At 40.7% G+C, this 14534-nt stretch overlaps 1 protein-coding gene across 2 annotated transcripts; it reads left to right on the top strand.

Annotated features, from left to right (window-relative positions):
- Window positions 1-8703: 8703 nt before the first annotated feature.
- On the top strand, window positions 8704-13980 carry LOC137137792 (uncharacterized). 2 transcript variants are annotated; one of them, XR_010915776.1, is made up of 7 exons: window positions 8704-8866; window positions 9566-9689; window positions 11040-11083; window positions 11491-11826; window positions 11909-11981; window positions 13173-13316; window positions 13405-13980. XR_010915776.1 is itself a non-coding variant. In XM_067524450.1 (7 exons), the coding sequence occupies exons 3-7, from the start codon at window positions 11047-11049 to the stop codon at window positions 13518-13520; spliced, it is 729 nt and encodes a 242-aa protein (XP_067380551.1). In that variant the 5' UTR covers window positions 8704-8866; window positions 9566-9689; window positions 11040-11046; the 3' UTR covers window positions 13521-13980. The 2 variants fall into 2 exon arrangements, 1 of the variants encoding a protein (XP_067380551.1); XM_067524450.1 differs by having other exon boundaries at window positions 11909-12004.
- Window positions 13981-14534: the final 554 nt, after the last annotated feature.

Here is a 14534-nt window from a genome sequence, read left to right as displayed (position 1 = left end):
GTCCTAATGCCAGTTAACTCTACATCACATCTCTACTCTTCCTCTTTTTCCCTCTCTGCCCCACAGGGACTTTTGCTGTGTAAATAACCTGTACATCACAAAACTATGTATAGTAGCTCTGCTGCTCTTTGCTCAAGCAGAGCAAATTGGAGGAAGTGGCCTATATTCCCCTCAGCAAAACAGGATGTGGCACAGTAAACACAGTGAAGCCAGCAGCACAGTCTTGAGATGTTTTTTTTTTTCTGAGCTGATGCAACGTGTTTGTTTTTAAGGTTGGTTAAGATATTCCATCATTACATCAGTCATGGGACTTAAACCACAACACAGAAGAATCAGCAGAGCTGTTCAACATGTCTGCTAAACATTATTAAACTAGTTGCAGGACTAAAGTTGGCACTTTGGGATGTACATGAGAGAGAACTAAATGTCAAAGTCTCAGTAAGAGTACTGTTAAGGGACAGTTTTCCAGGAACTCAGTGATATAAATAATTTTGTTTCATTCTTAGTCTGTTAATATACCCAGTTAGATTGAAGCTATGGAGAAACATAACACAACTTGTGTTCATGTGAAGGTACTGGTGCAGACTGATGATGTTAACACAACAGAATGGAGCTCAAAAAGCTTAAAGGGGATTTTTTTGGTCATTAAATATTCCAATGATAATATCTGTCCCCTGAAAGAATCAGAAATAGGGAAACAGGAATAGTCTTCTTTGCCACTTAAAAGACCTGTTAGAATGTAGTGGATGCTCTTTATTTTTATTTTCACTTTCTGTAGCTCAGCTGGTATCTTACTTTAGATCATGTTTCTTTAAATTTTGCCACATAACTACAGTTTTGACTGTAATATTAAAGATAAAAAACTCAGCGACATAAACACAGATAGCTCACTTGTCGCCAATTGTGTAAGTAAAATATTCCATTTCCTTTGTGTTTTATTGTTAACACAGTTCCTGTGTTAGTTCCTGTGTGTGTGCTCTGCACCGCATGCTCTGCACAGATGGTTGCAGGTCCTGAAATTGCAAAGCTCAAACATTTTCATAGTTTGTCACTGTAACCGAGACATGGCCAATAGTCTTCTCATAAATAAAGTTAAACTTTCTTTGTTATTGATACTTTTTATAGAAACAGACATGTGTAATCAAGACAAATAACATATTTCTTTCTTAATATTTGTGCTGAAGAAAAGATTTAAACCTTCAAACAAAAGGTCAACAACCGGTGGAAATTAAGTGTGAATTAAGTTTAAATAGGTCATGTTCGAACAAAACCTGAGGGGTGAAATGATGCATTTTCTCAACAAACTAGACTCATGACAAACTGAGGACTGAAACTCTGGAGTTAACTTAACTAACTAATTAACTGGAAATAAACATGCCAGGTGCATGTCAATTTCTGCTGCCACAGCATCGAATTTATTACTTTTATTTATTTGAAACTGAGAAAATATTAATACTGAAAAGAAAATCTTAAGTAGCCTGGTAGGATTAACTGACACACCTTACAGAATTTTTTTTTTGTGTGTGTGCAGCTTTAGGCTGAAGCAAAAAAGCATGACTAAAAAGGAAACAGATAGCAAACGTGGCAACGAACACAGGGGACGGGCGACAAAACACCAAACTCAAAACCCAGCGATTGTGTTTGTCAACCATGACCCACAACATGACCCCGGGGTGTAAACTAAACACTCCTATGTCTCTGACACATTGTCAACTTTACACAGCTCACTCTACAGGAGCTCTTTGTTTTTTTATTTTTAGTATTTCTTTGTGATGAAATTACATATTTGCCTAGTTTTATTTCGTATGATTCTTGGTTGTTGTCTGTCAATGTATGTTGCGGTCTCCCTCGGCGTTCGCTGCGGCTGCCCAGTCGCCCGCACATGGACTACGGTTACCTTTTTACGCGGGGACCGTACCAAATCCACCTGGGCTCATGCTCCAGTGTTCACCATCGCAGGTGCTGGAGCCCAAAAACCACGGCCTCCCATCGGACATTGGAGTCGTTGAACAACTAGGACTCCTCCGTCGACACCGCTACGTCCATAGAGGATCCGGCTGGGGGTGCGTATACACCAGAACCGGGAGATCCATTCCTTCATTGTGGTCAGAATTTCGCTCCCTGACGGCTCGATTACGTCATCCGAACACCGTCACCATGGAGATTGAAAAACACTGCGAAGCCACAGACCGGGCGAAATGGAATTCCTGGAGAGGACTTCCGGAATCCTGGGGTGGACCCCAGAGTTCTTCGTCCTCCGACCAAAAGAAATACTACGCCAAACACTAAACTTGAACTCTTTAATGTCCAGCCCCTATCAAATAAATCCTGTTTGATCCAACTAATATCGTCTGCCTGACTGAGACCTGGCATAAACCTGAGGCCTACTCAGTTTTGAATGAGTCCTGCCCCGTGAAGATCTGAAACTGTCACCCCTCCCTCTTCTTAAACTGTCTACCTGAATATTTGGCAATTAAATGTAAACATCAACTCTCTATAGTAATATTTTTTATTTACCGGCCACCAAAGCAACACCCGGGTTTCATCACAGAAATGTATGACCTTCTTTCAACTTTCTGTAAATCATCACCCAACGTGTTGATACTCGGAGACCTTAACATCCATGTGTACACACCTTCTAACAATTCTGCTGCTGAGTTCTTAGAACCGCTGGACTGCTTAAACCTGAAGCAGAAAATTGAGGTCCCCACCCATAGTAGGGGCCACATCCTCGACTTAGTCATTACTGACTCTATCCCCATTTCTAACCTCCAAGTATACGACCTGGGTGTCTTGGACCACAAAATAATTTCAGTGGACTTCCCTTCATATACACTGTTTTCCAACCCACTGCGCTGTATCCGGTTCAGGAATCTGAGAAATCTGAAACCCTCAACGTGCACCCTGGACCCTCTCCCCACTCCCTTGGTAAAAGCTAATGTCTCAAACATAAGCCAACTCATCACCAGCATCATTAATTACTCCCTCCAGAGTGACACAGTCCCAACATCACTGAAAACCCCAATAATTACACCACATTTAAAAAAACCCTCCCTGGATCCTGAAGTCATGGAAAACTATCCAATCTCCAATCTTCCATTCCTATCAAAGGTCTTGGAAAAAGCTGTCTTAGCCCAGCTCCAGGATCACCTCAAAAGACACAATCTGTTCGAAAAATTTCAATCCGGCTTCCGCCCCTCCCACAGCACAGAGACAGGGTCAGGGTCACTAACGACCTCCTAATGGCTGCTGACCAAGGCTTCCCATCTCTACTCATTCTTCTGGATTTCACTGCCGCTTTTGATACAGTTGACTACAAAATTCTCCTCCATCGTCTGCAGCATACCGTTCCTATCTCACAAGTAGAGCTGAGTATGTGGCCCTAGAGGATGCAAAATCTCAGTCACACTTGGTCACCTGTGGGGTGCCACAGGGGTTGGTTGTTGGGCCAACCGATTATAACATCTATATGCTCCCACTGGGCCATGTCATTGGCAAGCATGGAGTCTCTATCCACTGCTGTGCTGATGATACTCAGCTCTACGTCAAACTGAGCCCAACCCCAACAACACTTTCCGTCAACTCTCACCTGTTGCCTGGAGGACATTAAGGCGTGGATGACAGAGAACGTCCTTCAGCTGAACAGCACCAAAACCGAAGCACTTGTAGTTGGCACCACCCATCATTCCTCACACATTAATTGTATCTCGTTTCTGGTCACACCATTACCCTCTCCAACTGTGTTAACAACCTGCCAACACCTCTGTAAAATTGTATTTTTTCATCTCAGAAACATAGACAATCTCCGCCCCTCCCTCTCCCTCTCCCTCTGTGACGCTGAAAGGCCGGTCCACGCCTTTGTCCCCTCCAGGCTGGACTACTGCAATGCATTTCTCATTGGAATCTCCGGCAGGAGCCTTCAAAAACTCCAATATGTTCAAAATAGTGCCACCAGGATTCTTATGAGGGTGCAGAAACACGAACACATCACTCCTGTTCTTTGGACACTTCACTGGCTCCCCATCCACCTTCGCACTGATTACAAAGTCTGTCTCCTCACATTGCAATCTACAACAAAACACCTTCGTTCCATCAACACTTATCACCTCTACGGCGACAACTTAGTTGCTCCCGGTGAACGTTGGCCAGCTGCATAGCAGCTCCCCCATCTGTGTATGTGTATGTGTGTGTGTGTGATTGTGAGTGTGATTGGGTGAATAAGAAGCAGTGTAAAGTGCTTTGATTGCCAATAGGTAGAAAAGCGCTATATAAGTGCAGACCATTTACAATTTACTCTACCTCCCAGCAGATCCAAACTCCAGACAATGGGGGGCCGAGCCTTCTCAGCAGCTGCTCCACGGCTCTGGAACGCTCTGCCCGAGAACCTGAGGGCACCACAGACTGTGGACTGTTTCAATAAAACAGTTAAAGACTTTTCTGTTCAGATAAACATTTTAAAGTGATCAATACTTTTTCTTTAATGATGTGTTATTTTATGTTTTATATGACGCGTATGTTTTATGCTTTACATGTTTTATTATGTTTTATTCTTGGTTTTAATCCACCTGTGTAGCACTTTGAGATTTGTTAACAAATGTAAAAAAAAAGTGCTTTATAAATAAAATGAATTATTATTATTATTGTTTCTATCTTCTTCTTTTCCTTTCGGCTGCTCCCTTTCAGGGGTCGCCACAGCAAATCATGTGCCTCCATCTAACTCTGTCCTCTGCATCCTCTTCACTCACACCAACTAACTTCATGTCCTCCCTCACTACATCCATAAATCTCCTCTTTGGTCTTCCTCTAGACCTCCTGCCTGGCAGCTCCAACCTCAGCATCCTTCTACCGATATATTCACAGTTTCTCCTCTGAACATGTCCAAACCACCTCAATCTGGCCTCTCTGACTTTATCTCCAAAACATCTAACATGAGCTGTCCCTCTGATGTACTCATTCCTGATCCTGTCCATCCTCGTCACTCCCAAAGAGAACCTCAACATCTTAAGCTCTGCTACCTCCAGCTCTGCTTCCTGTCTTTTCTTCAGTGCAACAGTCTCTAAGCCGAACAACATTGCTGGTCTCACCACCGTCTTGAACACCTTTCCTTTCATTCTCGCTGATACTCTTTTATCACACAACACACCTGACACTTTTCTCCACCCGTTCCAACCTGCCTGCACTCGCCTCTTCACCTCTTTTCCACACTCACCGTTGCTCTGAACCGTTGACCCTAAATACTTAAAGTCCTGCACCTTCTTCACCTCTGCTCCCTGTAACCTCACCGTTCCACCTGGGTCCCTCTCATTCACACACATGTATTCTGTCTTGCTGCGGCTAAGCTTCATTCCTCTGTTTTCCAGAGCAGACCTCCACCTCTCTAGATTTTCCTCCACCTGCTCCCTGCTCTCACTACAAATAACAATGTCATCTGCAAACATCATAGTCCATGGAGATTCTTGTCTAACCTCATCTGTCAGTCTGTCCATCACCAGAGCAAACAAGAAGGGGCTCAAAGCCGATCCTTGATGCAGACCCACCTCCACCTTGAACTCCTCTGTCACACCTACAGCACACCTCACCACTGTCTTACAGCTCTCATACATGTCCTGCACCACTCTAACATACTTCTCTGCCACTCCAGACGTCCTCATACAATACCACAGCTCCTCTCTCGGCACCCTGTCATACGCTTTTTCTAAATCTACGAAGACACAATGCAACTCCCTATGACCCTCTCTGTACTTCTCCATCAGCGTCCTCAAAGCAAATACTGCATCTGTTGTACTCTTTCTAGGCATGAAACCATATTGCTGCTCACAAATGTTCACCTCTGCCCTTAGCCGAGCTTCCACTACTCTTTCCCACAACTTCATTGTGTGACTCATCAGCTTTATTCCTCTGTAGTTGCCACAGCTCTGCACATCTCCCTTGTTCTTAAAAATTGGTACCAGTACACTTTTCCTCCAGTCCTCTGGCATCCTCTCACTCTCCAAGATCTTGTTAAACAAACTAGTCAAAAACTCTACTGCCACCTCTCCTAGACACTTCCATACCTCCACAGGTATGTCATCAGGACCAACTGCCTTTCCACTCTTCATCCTCTTCAATGTCCTCCTCACTTCACTCTTACTAATCTTTGCTACTTCCTGCTTCACAACAGTCACCTCTTCTACTCTTCGTTCCCTTTCATTTTCCTCGTTCATCAACTCTTCAAAGTACTCCTTCCATCTTCCCATCACACTACTGGCACCTGTCAATACATTTCCATCCTTATCTTTAATCACCCTAACCTGCTGCACATCCTTTCCATCTCTATCTCTTTGTCTGGCCAACCTGTACAAATCCACCTCTCCCTCTTTAGTGTCCAACCTAGCATACAAGTCCTCATATGCTCTTTGTTTGGCCTTTGCCACCTCTATCTTCACCTTACGCTGTATCTCCCTGTACTCCTGTCTACTCTCTTCAGTCCTCTCAGTGTCCCACTTCTTCTTAGCTAACCTCTTTCTCTGTATACACTCCTGAACTGCCTCGTTCCACCACCAAGTCTCCTTGTCCGCTTTCCTCTTTCCAGATGACACACCGAGTACCCTCCTACCTGTCTCCCTGATCAAATTAGCTGTAGTAGTCCAGTCATCTGGAAGCACCTCCAAACCACCCAGAGTCTGTCTCAGCTCCTCCCTGAAAACTAAACGACATTCTTCCTTTTTCAACTTCCACCACTTCGTCCTCTGCTCTGCCTTAGTCCTCCTTATCTTCCTCACCACCAGCATCATTTTGCACACCACCATCCTGTGTTGTCTGGCTACACTCTCCCCTACCAATGCTTTACAGTCACTGATCTTTTTCAGATTACAACGTCTACATAAGATGTAGTCTACCTGAGTGCTTCTCCCTCCGCTCTTGTACGTCACCCTATGTTCCTGCCTCTTCTGAAAGAAAGTGTTTACTACAGCCATTTCCATTCTCTTTGCAAAGTCAACCACCATCTGACCTTCTGCGTTCCTGTCCTGAACACCAAACCTGCCCATAACAGTCTCATCACCTCTGTTCCCTTCACCTACATGCCCATTGAAATCTGCACCAATGACAACTCTCTCACCTCTGGGGATGCTCTGCATCACTTCATCTAACTCACTCCAGAATTTCTCCTTCTCTTCTAACTCACATCCTACCTGTGGGGCATAACCACTCACAACATTGAACATCACCCCTTCAACTTCCAGCTTCAGGCTCATCAACCTGTCTGATACTCTTTTCACCTCTAGAACATTCCTCACAAAATCCTCTTTCAATATAACTCCTACTCCATTTCTCTTCCTATCTGACCCATGGTAAAACAACTTGAACCCTGCTCCTAAGCTTCTAGCCTTGCTACCTTTCCACCTGGTCTCCTGGACACACAGTATGTCCACCTTCCTTCTCTGCATCATGTCGATCAACTCCCTAGCCTTCCCTGTCATAGTACCAACATTCAAAGTCCCTACTGTCAGTCCTACATTCTTAGCTTTCCTCTTCTCTCTCTGCCTACGAACACACCTTCCTCCTCTTCTTCTTCGTCTTCGACCAACAGTAGTCCAATTTCCACCGGTACCCTGTAGGTCAACAGCACCGGTGGCGGTCGTTGTTAACCCGGGCCCCGACCGATCCGGTATGGAAGCCTTTGTCACGATTCGCATGTTTGATTTGGCATGTGTTTTACGTCGGATGCCCTTCCTGCCACAACCCTCTGCATTTATCCAGACTTGGGACTGGCACAAAAAGACACTGGCTTTTGCCCCCTTGCGGTTGCATTATTATTATTGTTTCTATGCTGTTTGAATATCAGTGAGTGTGTATATTTGAGTCTAATTCCTTTTTTAAAAAATTGCTCTATAGTGGCCCGAATCCTGTAAATATTAGTTAAAGTATGTTTTGGCAAAAACACTGGTGAAAAAATTTGTCGTTTCCCTTGTTAGCGAAAATTAGATTACTAGCTTAATGATATGTATTTTAATGTGTTATATATGGCTTTGTGTTTGCTGGTCTCATGCTATTTATACTCTCTCCTCTCCAGTTTCCTTGTTCCTTCAGATAGAAGTACACTGCAGTCTGTGGTCCCGAATTGCCAGTCATCTGAATTGGCCTTACAGGTCAAATGCTCTTGGACCGGATTATATATGAAAGATTCAATGTTTCAATGAGATATGATTTTCTCGGCTTATAACCTGGTCACATGTTTGCAAGTGAATCGTCCAGACATACTCAACAGTCTCCAGCAGGCTGTGAATGTTTAAGAAGTGGGAGCAACTCTTTAGTGCATCAGTGCTGGAAATGAAAGTTGTTTACGTACTTTCATGTTGGGTAAAACCGTCAACTCTCACTACAGTAAATCAGCGATCCGTGAAATATCCCCCTGGGAACAGGTGAACAAATCTAGTTGAATAAAGTTGATGTAGAAGTCAAGTGTGGTTAAAACCATGGAGAAACATAACACAGCTTGTTTTCATCTAAAGGTACTGGTGCAGACTGATGATCTAACACAACTAAGTGAAGCTCAAAAAGTTTGAAATGATTTATGTCTCAAAATATCCCACAGATAATATAGGTCCCCTGAAGGCATCCGTACTAGAAATAGCATTGTTTACCACCTTGCAGGCCTGATGTAATTTGTAGGCTGCTCTTGACTTTCATTTTCACTTTGTGCAGCTCAACTGTTAGGTGAAGCTACTGTGTTTCACTTATACAGTCAGTTGGGTTTTTCCTCGTGAGCACCGATCTCTTGAGCTGCACTTCAACTGTCCAGCCAAAGATAAGTAACTCAGTGATACAAACTACACTGATACACTGGACTTTCTTGTCCTGGTCTTGCTTCCTTGTCTTCAAATAAGTAAGTAAAGTAACATTTTTGTGAAGTGTTTTATTATTGATAAAGTTCCTGTTTTTGAATTTTACGCGATGCACTGACACTTACAGGGTCTGAAACTGCGTAGGTCAAAGTGCTTCCTAGTTTATTCCTGTAACCAAGACACATAATTTCTTCATAGTATTTATGCAGAAGAAAATATTTAAAGCTTCAAACAAAAAAGCAAAATCAACAACCTGTGGATTGTAAAAAGAAGAAAATATCAACCTAATCTCCTGAAAATGACATTTCTATACAGTGAAAGTGCAAACACAGAGATGTTATTATAGAGAACATAATAGCAACTGTGAATATAATTAAGATCTGTTAAAAAATGAACGGGAATTGAAAGTTGCAAAGTGGTTGATATCACTTCTACCCCCTTGTGATTCTCTTTCCTTTAATAAGTATAGAGCTCTTTGCGTTATTACTTGATACCAGGTGGGAATATTGTCTTATATGTCTTATTGTCTTATATGTATATATTGTCTTATATGAATATTGTCTATCATTGTCTATTGTCATTTTCTGCTAATTGCAAAAAATCACCACCTTCTGACACTAACAACAGTCAAAGACATTTTTGGCTGTCCTGTGCTCCTGCCATCGTGTAAAGAACTAATGTTGTTGTTTTTGTTTTAATGCTTTTTATTTTTATTTAAACGGCTGCGTTTTAATTTTCAGATCATCTGACTACAATGAACTCAGGCAACTGGTCAACAGAAAAAATGTCCTCAGCCATTTGGTTTGATCAATACGTTTACTGGGGAGGAATGTATGCTTACTGGTATTATTAAGAGACCAACAGGTAGGATTCGGTTGCTTCACAACTAGTCTATGAACTTTATTGAACACACACTGAGACAATATGAAACCACAGTTACTGTGAATTAAGTTTGAATAGGCCACGTTTGAACAAAACCTCAGGTTAAATGATGCAATTCCCCCAAAAATTAGAGTCACAAACTGACTAACTGCGAACTGAAACACTGGAAGTAACTGGTAATTAACATGCACCTGATCTGCCTCAGCATTTGATTTATTACCATTACCATTTGATTTATGTAATGCTAAACAGAAAATATTAAGTAGCCTGAGAGGATTTATAGGCCCACAGTACAGAATTGTTTCCGCAGCCTTGAGCTGTGGCAACAAAACATAAGTAAAAAGGAAACAGAAAGCAAACGTGATAACAAAGCACAGAGGACCTGGCACAAAGCACAAAACCAAATGACTTGGCAACCCTAACCCACAAAATGATTATATGCATCTGGCATATTGTCTACTTGCATCCTGAAGGGCATCCGCTGTAAAGAAACTGTACAAAATCAACATGCGGACAATGATCCGCCGTGGCGACCCTGAACTCACGAGATAAGCCGAAGGGAAAAAAAACAAAAAACAAAAAACAAAAAACAAAACACAACTGACCTTTTGATTTAAATTACATATTTGCTTAATGTAGATTATTTTTATTTAGTATAATTGTGAGTTATGTATTTTTATTTCGTTGATTTGAAGATAAACCCAGTGTCTCCCACTCAAAATGGGACTTTAGGAAACACACAGTGGTTGTCCTACCCAGCACTGCCCTCTTCTGATCCAAGACATAAATTACAAGTGACATTCTGGCCGCTCCCTCAAAATACACTTTTTTTTTTCAGTACTATGTTTTAAAAAGAAAACAAAGAACACACAAGCTATCATGCTAGCTGCTTTGAAATATATTTAGGTTCAAGTGGAAAATGATGTATTAAATTTACCACCTGGCTACACCTGTATGCTTGTCTGACTTTGTGAATTTGTTTTTGAAGTACTGCACACCTCAATAGAAACCAGCATCCCTAATGATTAACTTCACTAAATTCAGTATAAAGGTGATCTTTCAACTCAATTTTATTTATACAATCACTCACTGGCCACTTCATTAGGTACTCCGGTACACTCTAATCCAATCCTGTCCCGCAGATCGGCTTTTATTCTCCTTTTATTTAATTTTTAATTTCTCAGTTTATGAATTGAAACTGTCAGAAAAGTGATCATTTTACCATGTGTACATTACTGAGGTCACAGTGTGTGGTGGGGTTGTACTGCAGTGCTGTTGTACAGTTGTACCTAATAACGTGGTCAGAGAGTGTGTATATATTTTGTCTCGCAGAGAGAAGATGATCTGGATAATACTGCTCCTCAGCCTGACCTGTGGTGAGTAGGGCTGCAAATCTTACTTGTTTCTTATTGAATATGTTAATTATTTTCTTTTTGTTTGTCTATTGACAAATTCTATCTTTGAAAATCTTCTATCAGCACTTTTCACAGCCAAAAATGATCCCAATTGGAGTCAATACAGTGCTGATATTATTAACTACACGCAAAAAGTGTTGATATACAGCACGAGAAGCTTGAGATAGAAATTATTAGTTATTAAAATCGATGAATTATTATGTTCCAACTAATCAATAAACAACTATTGGTTTCAGTAAATTTGACTCTCTGTGAACAACTTGAGGAATCCAAATCACTGCGTCAGTTCAGTTACATATTTAATAATAAAATCATGTTTTAGGCTGACATGTGTGTCTTGTGTCTCTGTTTCCTCTTCTCCTCTCAAGGGTCATCTGCTGATTTCCATGAGACACAGGAGAGAAACAACATCACCATCAGTTGGGACAGTAACATAAGCAGTGACTTGTCTCTCGCCAGCCTTGTTTGTGTTTTCCTGTCAGAACCTCCTAAAATTTGGTATCAGATGATAAACGGTGTTGAGATCCTAGGGTCTCAGGATCAACAGTTTGCAGGACGGATTCAGCTGGACAGAGAAGCTATGACAGAAGGACGAGTTAATCTTCATGTTTCCACCATCACAGCAGAAGACGCAGGAAACTACTTGTGTGAGCTCAGTGCCGATTATGACAAGAAGATGATGAGATGGATCTTTCTGGACACTGGTAACTAGAACTAGTACAACTTATAAAAGAAACAAAGAAATAATCAGTGGACGTTATTAACTATCTCACATTTCCCCCACAGGAATATTTGTGGGCTTAAATGTGGTCCAGAACAAAGATGGCGAGAGCAGTGAGGAGTCTTTCAGCGCACTGAGGTTTGGAGAAACACCTGCTGAGGGTAGGACAACATCATGTAACTGTTACCATGGTTACAGCATCCAGTGAAAAAAGGCTTTATCTCAGAGGTCCAGGAACAATTTATCTTTATAATCTTTAATCTCTAATTGCAACCAAAAGAAAAAAACGTGTGAAAACAGCTACTTGTTGAAACTTAGCTAAGAAGCTGGTCTGTAAATTGTGACTGTGTTAGCTACAAGAAATACGATCCAATGTGTGACAAATTGGAATTTAACCAAATAATTGAGCTCCTACCACCATTGTAGCTGGGAATGAGTCTGTTTGTGTGTCTGCACATCAGCCATCACTTCTCTGCCAAACTCATTTCATATTTTGCTGACATCTGACACCACAAAGATGGACAAACAGCCTAACAAGTAATTTAATCAAAGAGGGAATTGACTGGCTTTGTTACTGTGCAGCTACAAATACTGCAAGCAAATACCACAAATACTGTAAACACAGGAAATACAGGGAACAGCAGGGCAATGAGTAGAAATGACATGTTAACAAACAAAAATGATCATAGTGGTCAAAATGTTGTACATGTAGAAATCAAAACAAACTGCAAGAAAGGACTTTTCTGACACATTGATCTGTCTCTGCTGAAACATCCAACAGGAAGCCAGAAACACATCCACACTCCAACATTTCAGCCTGACCGGTCTTTCTGGCCATTACATATATATACATGTACATACATATATGTATATATATATATATGTATATACATATATATAGTATTTTGATGTTTTTGTTTTTTTAAAACTAGGAAAAACTAGAAAAATCTATTCATTCCAATTAGTGTATGAGATTGTGTTTCTCTCTCATTAATCATTTGACTCTAGGTTGGGAATCACTGGGTTAAAAAAGTTTACAGTATTTTGAGTTAAGATCAAACAAAAATTATACACTTTGCATTATTGTTTTATTGGTACTTTTACTTAAATATTTGAGTAGCCACTCAATCACTGTAAACGGTGACATTACTTCTTGGTCATTAAGCTTTATCTTATTGTTGACTGATACTGATCATAACACAGTTTGTGCAGAGAATATTTGGGTTTTCCTGCTAAAACAACATTTGGTCGTAGATTTTTACATTTAATGAATCAGTGTAAATCTTCTTTCTGTTCTTCCTCTTCTTGATAACATCTGTCTTCATGCAGATGCTAAACGCAGACAACAGGAGGTCCCTAGAGATTCTCGATCGATTGTAGCACCGATAATTCTTGCAGTCCTGATTGTTGGATTTTTGTTGTGGGCAATGTTGACATCTCCACCAAACCTTTCTGGAGACCAACAAGAAGAACGTATGTCTGCTTTTGTTATTTGATTTTATAGAACATTTTTTGATTTCATTAGTTTTTTCTATCTACGCTCACTGTAATCTCATGCCAGTCACACAGATCGAGACGAGCACGAATAGGACGTGGACCGGCAAACTGTCACATGTAATAAAGAGTTTTTTACACCAAGAACGGATTCAGCAACGAGCGGATTCATTCCAAGTATGATTGAATATGTGGCAGCACAGGTACAATTCATGACAGGACTCCTACGAAATGTGGCATAGATGACAGAGAATCATAGAAATTAAAGGTTGTTGCAAATATATTTTGCTCTGAAAAAAGTTGTGCCTTCATAGTTTACTACCAATTACTCAATTTATTGAATAATATTAGAGTATACTGTATTCAATAGTGATAGCGTTTATCTTTGGTTACTGTAAGAACAAATGTACTTATATCTTATGTGTGCTTTAAAGTTTAAGAACCACTGCTTTTAGTTGTATAAGATGAAATGAATTCACAAATCACCTGATTTGTTTGTCTTTATTGAGATGTGAAATGGTTCTTGTGTGTATTGTGCGTCTACAACTGCTTACTTAAAATTGACTTGTAAAAATTAATTCTTTGTTTTCTCTGTGACGTTACATTTCTATTCGAAGGCAACAATAAAACAAGATGTTACAGATTCAGTCTGGTTCTGAGTAGTGTCTCACCTGAACAGTTGCCGTCTGGTTTCCTGATGCTCTTTAGTCTGGTTAAAGTGAAATAACATCTTCATGGGAATCTCAGGTTTTTGACATGTTGAAACAAGATTTTTATATCATTAAGACATTTATTTAACAGTGGATTTCCAAATTTCGCCTTTTTCAATTTTATTTTGCAGCCTGATGCTACCGTCCTTATAAATGTGTTTTTTTCTCATTGATCTACACTTGATACCCATAGCAAGAGAATTTTAGAAGAGTCTCTAATTGTTTTCATTAAATAAAAAGGCTGACATATCACATGTACATGAGTATTCAGACCTTTGAAATTGAACTCTTGAAATTTAGCTCAGCTGTCTCCAGTTTCTCTTGATTGTTGCTGAGTTGTTTCTACCCCTTGATTGGAGTCCGCCTGTGGTAAATTAAATGGATTGGACATGGGAAGGCACACAGCCATCTATAGAAACATTAGAGGGACGGGCTTCTACTATTCAACTCACCTCAGTTGGATCAAACTAGATACAGTGAAGCCAGC

Source organism: Channa argus, chromosome 12, assembly GCF_033026475.1.
Source record: "Channa argus isolate prfri chromosome 12, Channa argus male v1.0, whole genome shotgun sequence".
In the NCBI taxonomy this organism is placed as follows: Eukaryota; Metazoa; Chordata; class Actinopteri; order Anabantiformes; family Channidae; genus Channa; species Channa argus.
The sequence above is the reverse complement of the archived record's forward strand: the minus strand, read 5'-3'. Positions and strand labels throughout refer to the sequence as shown.

Excerpts from the sequence above, each read along its gene's own strand:
- LOC137137792 (XM_067524450.1), top strand. The coding sequence starts at position 11,047 with ATGATCTGGATAATACTGCTCCTCAGCCTGACCTGTG. Across the intron at positions 12,005-13,172 it reads TGGAGAAACACCTGCTGAGG|ATGCTAAACGCAGACAACAG; the intron begins GTAGGACAACAT and ends GTCTTCATGCAG. Across the intron at positions 13,317-13,404 it reads TGGAGACCAACAAGAAGAAC|TCACACAGATCGAGACGAGC; the intron begins GTATGTCTGCTT and ends ATCTCATGCCAG.